The sequence below is a fragment of the Hyalella azteca genome, unplaced genomic scaffold, assembly GCF_000764305.2.
Source record: "Hyalella azteca isolate HAZT.00-mixed unplaced genomic scaffold, Hazt_2.0.2 contig1480, whole genome shotgun sequence".
Classification (NCBI taxonomy): domain Eukaryota; kingdom Metazoa; phylum Arthropoda; class Malacostraca; order Amphipoda; family Hyalellidae; genus Hyalella; species Hyalella azteca.
This window is the reverse complement of record NW_025931797.1, coordinates 1-4,874: the sequence shown is the minus strand read 5'-3', so window position 1 is coordinate 4,874 and position 4,874 is coordinate 1. Positions and strand designations below refer to the sequence as shown.

The 4,874-nt window shown below is 36.0% G+C and overlaps 1 protein-coding gene and 1 long non-coding RNA gene across 2 annotated transcripts; both read right to left on the bottom strand.

Annotated features, from left to right (window-relative positions):
- Positions 1-2,268: 2,268 nt before the first annotated feature.
- On the bottom strand, positions 2,269-3,256 carry LOC108669301 (bypass of stop codon protein 1-like; the record flags this gene model as incomplete). The annotated part of the gene is made up of 2 exons (XM_047882683.1): positions 2,269-2,805; positions 3,178-3,256. Coding segments are annotated over 2 exons (609 nt in total), but the record flags the coding sequence as incomplete, so codon positions are not given.
- A 72-nt stretch (positions 3,257-3,328) lies between these two features.
- LOC108669303 lies at positions 3,329-4,382 on the bottom strand. Its single transcript, XR_001930650.2, has 3 exons — positions 4,227-4,382; positions 3,854-3,921; positions 3,329-3,382 (listed from the first exon to the last, which is right to left on the bottom strand). It is a non-coding gene; the product is annotated as an uncharacterized LOC108669303 (long non-coding RNA).
- Between the last annotated feature and the right edge of the window lie 492 nt (positions 4,383-4,874).

The following is a 4,874-nucleotide window of genomic DNA, read 5'->3' as shown; positions in this document are numbered from 1 at the left end:
AACATTATAAATAAACAATTTAATTTACATTATTACTTAAAATGCCCCTGTACAGCTCTGCATGGTATGTGTAAGCACGACTAATTGATCCACGTTACTCTCGTGGAATCACAAATGTGAATGAAAAATATACATTTAAAAATTACATTTTAATAACAACACTTCTAAAGAATCCAGTGTCTCCAATGTTGAAGATGTACAATGAATTTCTTATTTTATTTTCGAATATTAAAAAATTAATTTTTCAATATTTTTTATAAAATAAAAAAAATTCAAAATTATTTATCCTGTCAATTGATTCATGCATTGCCTCCGACTTCACACAAGTGTGCAAAATTTCAGATCAATTGGACAGGTAAAAAAAGTGAGTCAAATATCAGTTATAAAATTTGTAGCTGACAAAATTATTTTTACAATTTTTTAATATTGAAAAAATTTAATTTTAAAATCATTTATTTTATCATTTGATTCTTGCATTGTCTCCAATTTTACGCAAGTGTGCAAAATTTCAGATCAAAAGGATAAGTAGAAGTGTGTTAAATTTCGATTATAAGATTTGTAGCAGACAGACAGACAGACAGACAAACTAGAAGTAAAGTTAAAGAGAAGTGTTGTAAAAAGTACAACGGATTTTTACGCGAGGTCACGTAAGTGCATGGTGACTAAGAACCAAAACAAGAAATAACTAATCTAATATCTAAAAAAGCATTACACCCTCTTACGCAATAAAAGAATGGAAAGGAATTTAATTGCGTTACTCAAAGAGGATATGTCCTCAAGTGGCTAAAACTATGAGAACAATAATTATTATCCTCTTTATATACGAGTTCCTTAGCAACTTTCCCTTTTAAATAAACACAGGGCTGTTCTATTCAATTCGTGAAGTCAAGATTAGTTGGTTGATTGACCTTGACATTTCTTTATTAAGATCGTAACACGATACGCTCGTATAATAAAGTTATCAAAAAATGAATTAAATTTTGGCAATAGTTTATTTATTAACCAGGATTGGTGTTAATAATGATAAATGTGCTAACACTTTTTAAAAGTGTTTCATCAATATTACAATGTTCAAAATACTGTTCCTATCTCCTTCTTTGACTGCGCTTTCCTCTCTTTCACTGTTATTAACGCTTTATTCATCTTTTATCATAGGACATTTCTACTTTTTTCAGCATATGGCAAGGGGTTTTTACAGTTCATAAAACTCCTTTTTTCCTAGTCGTAAGTTTTTCTGCGTTTATCAATCGTTTCTGCAGTAGTTCAGATTTGATCTGACGCACAATTCAGGTAAAAAATAAAATAGACAGTATTTAGTTGAAAAATAAACGTAAAGGAATATAGGTGACAAACTTTTGTCCTACAAAAACTGAACAAAATTGCAGCAAATTGTGTTCATTGGGGCGATATCGGTGTTCAATCTAAATTATTTTGTTCCACATTAATAAGTTATATCAAAAGTAAGACAGACCACCGAGCGAATGAATGCCTGTTGGAAACTTTCATTTACCGTTCACAAGTCATTTGTGATCCCTCGAAGGTCTCATGCAGTCTTGTAAGCAAAAATAGGGAAACGTAGACCTGAAAACTGGTGAAGTCATCGGAACCAAACCATTTTTATTTGTTTAAAAATACAAATTACTTCGGTATTGGTGTCCGGGAACATTTAGAGTTCAGGTATTTGTAAAACAGAGGATAAACCAATAAATCCATTCAGTATAACAGTTTTATTGTGACGGAATTTTTCCTTACCTATGCACACATACGCCATCGACTAGAACTATAATTAATCAATTAATTATAGTTCTAGCGAAATCTACAAATTGCCTCTCCAATCACAATAATCAAATCACCAACAACCAAGCACAATTCATTCACGTCAAGAAAATTGAAATAAAGAACAAAAGAATACAAAAAAAAAAATGATGTGATAAAACACATATGAGATGACGTAAATGTATATATGGAGGTATTATCTGAAAATTAAGAAAGATCATTGATGATTCTTAAATGATGATCAGGAACACGACGCCAGTCTCGATCTTCTGTCAAATGATCATTTGTGTTATTCACCAATATTAAAGACATGTCGAATTCTGCGAAAAAATAAATAAATGAAAAAATATAATTGCAACAACTACAACTTTATTTTATGTAGGTATCAACAGCTGAATATTCTGTCAACAGTTATTTTCTAACTTCGATTCAATTATATGTTAGTAATTAGAAATTTCATCTTTGGAACAGAATTGGGCGCTGCTACTTACTTATTAGCTCATGATTTTACAACACAAAGATTTAAAAAGTACCATTTACCTGTTGGAACTGCAGAAGGTGTAGATGCCGTTGATGCAGTTCCACTCAATGTAGATGTGCCGTTCATTGACACGGACACTGCAGCAGACGCCACCGTTGTAGATTGAACAGTTGAAGTAGAAGATGTAGAAAGTGTAGAGTTCGTTGTTAGATTGGTAGTTGTTGATGCATTGGTAGAGGCAGTCATGTCAGGAGTCGCGGTGTGAGTGGTGGACACGTTGGATGATTGTGTCGTTGAAGTGGTTGAGGAACTTGAGAAAGGTGAAGTGGTAGTCGATTGTGTAGTGTTGCTGGTAGAGGTGGTGCTGGTAGAGTTGTTGATGGTAGACGTTGTACTGGTAGAGTTGGTGCTGATAGGGGTGGTGGTAGAGTTGGTGCTGATAGGGGTAGTGGTAGAGTTGGTGCTGATAGGGGTGGTGGTAGAGTTGTTGCTGATTGGGGTGGTGTTGGTAGAGTTGGTGCTAGTGTTCGTGGTTTGTGATGACGAGCCTGCAATACGGAAGTTTGTAATGATGGAATTCGATGACTCCAGTCATTCACATGGAATATATTGCGAATTTAACGGTCACAAATTCATTTCAAATACGGAATACATATATGCATATATGTAAAAAAAAATGCACGGATTACAATTTAATATGCTATTGAGAAAGGTCGCATTGGCTCAACATTTCCAATACTGAGTAATTCCCTAATACAAGCATATCATCGGGTGGTGCGCAAGGCAGATGCGACAGCCAGTCAGCCACAAGCCATCAGATCAGCTGTGCAATACGAGTGTAACAGTATTTTCTGGTAGGTCCGTTTCGTCTCACATGACTACGTTTCAAAACATTAATTGGAAAATTCAAGGCATCTCACCTGCACAAGCCGCCACTTCCGCCAGCTTCGCCGCCAGCTCCGCCGCTGTCAGACTCGCCCCGCCGTCAATGGAGTATTGGGCCGCCACGCAGCCCACCGTCAAGCCCGCCGCCGCCCCACCGCCGCTCACCAGAGTCTCGCCCGCCGCACACCTCATGACAGCCTCGTAGCGCGCGGCCGTTGTGTTCCATTGAAACTGTGAAATCTACAAGAAAATTAAATTGATGTTTAGCATAATGTAAATAATTCAATTAATATTATGAGAAAAATAATACAACTTAAATTTATGACTCATACAAAATCGTCAAATTTCGATATTTACAATTTATGTATGGGATTTTGATAACGCCATATCCAATCAACAAATTTACGTATAACTGGTAAATATTCTGCTGCGCGAAGACATCTTCCAAAATTTAATGACAATAGAAATAATATACGTCTAAAAATTACTTTTTAAAAACAACACTTCTAAAGATTCCAGTGTCTCAAATGTTGAAGATGTACAATGAATTTCTCATTTTATTTTCGAATATTAAATAATTAATTTTAAATTTTTTTTATATATACAATTTTTTACAAAATTATTTATTCTGTCAATTGATTCATGCATTGCCTCCGACTTGTGCAGTGTCAAACTCCATTATATTTTAATACAAAAGAATTTTATACTCACCTCAAAGGATGATGAATTCGGGAATATGCGATTCAGTTGAGTTGTGATATTGGCGTCCAGATTACAAGCTGGGGACAAGGATAAACATAATAAATTCTGTTATTCCCTAGAGTAAGTCAGTGGGTATATTTAGAGCACTCATTGCTCTTCATTTCACTTCAGGGCGGGTAACAACTTCGGATATAATGGTGGAAAGTTGAAAGAGCATGGAGAAGAAAACGGGATCGTTACAATTTATTTATCATGGGTATATCTGTTCATTTCAATTTTTATTTAAGCAATATATTACTCACACACTTGATGCGATATCGTCAGGCTTTGAAATCATATCTTCCTGTTCTAGAGGAACGAACAAGAAATTCACGCATCTCACCGCGACACTCTGTCACATTCTGCAGGAACGTCAGAAGAGACGTCGTCAGCGACGCGTTGTTGACTCTGTACTCGGAAGAGAACAAGCAACCGATGGTCATGTTTTGGCGGTAGTCCTGTCCGATGCTGTAGTGCCCTTGCTGGCCGGGGCATTGAAGTTCCATCTTGTAACCGAGGCTCGAATTGACGAACTGAGGAGAAATAATTGCAAGTGAATAGAAACACTGTATAACCACTATTTTATTCACTCATTGATTTAAAGGATTCCAATTAGCGCATCCAACGATTCATTTGGCTACGACGAAACAATTGTTGCAGGTGAAATAGTTTACTTGATATTGTGCAGAGGTGTTGAAGATCCTCAGCAGCTCATGCTCAGTAGCGTTGTCCAAGGTACAGTCTGCGACCAAGAAGTTCATTTATTTGACAGTAAAGTTCATTAAATTGTTTCATATGTACCGTTTGTAAGCATGGTACCATCATCCTGGTATCCTCTAAGGAGGACTGCCGACACTACTTACGGAGCGGACATGTAAATGGACCGAGATAAGTAGTATAGAAAAGGGGTGTATCGTCACACTTTCCATAAACAGCTTAAATCATAGGTCACCACAATCATTTACCCTCAAATCTTACCCAACAAAATTAA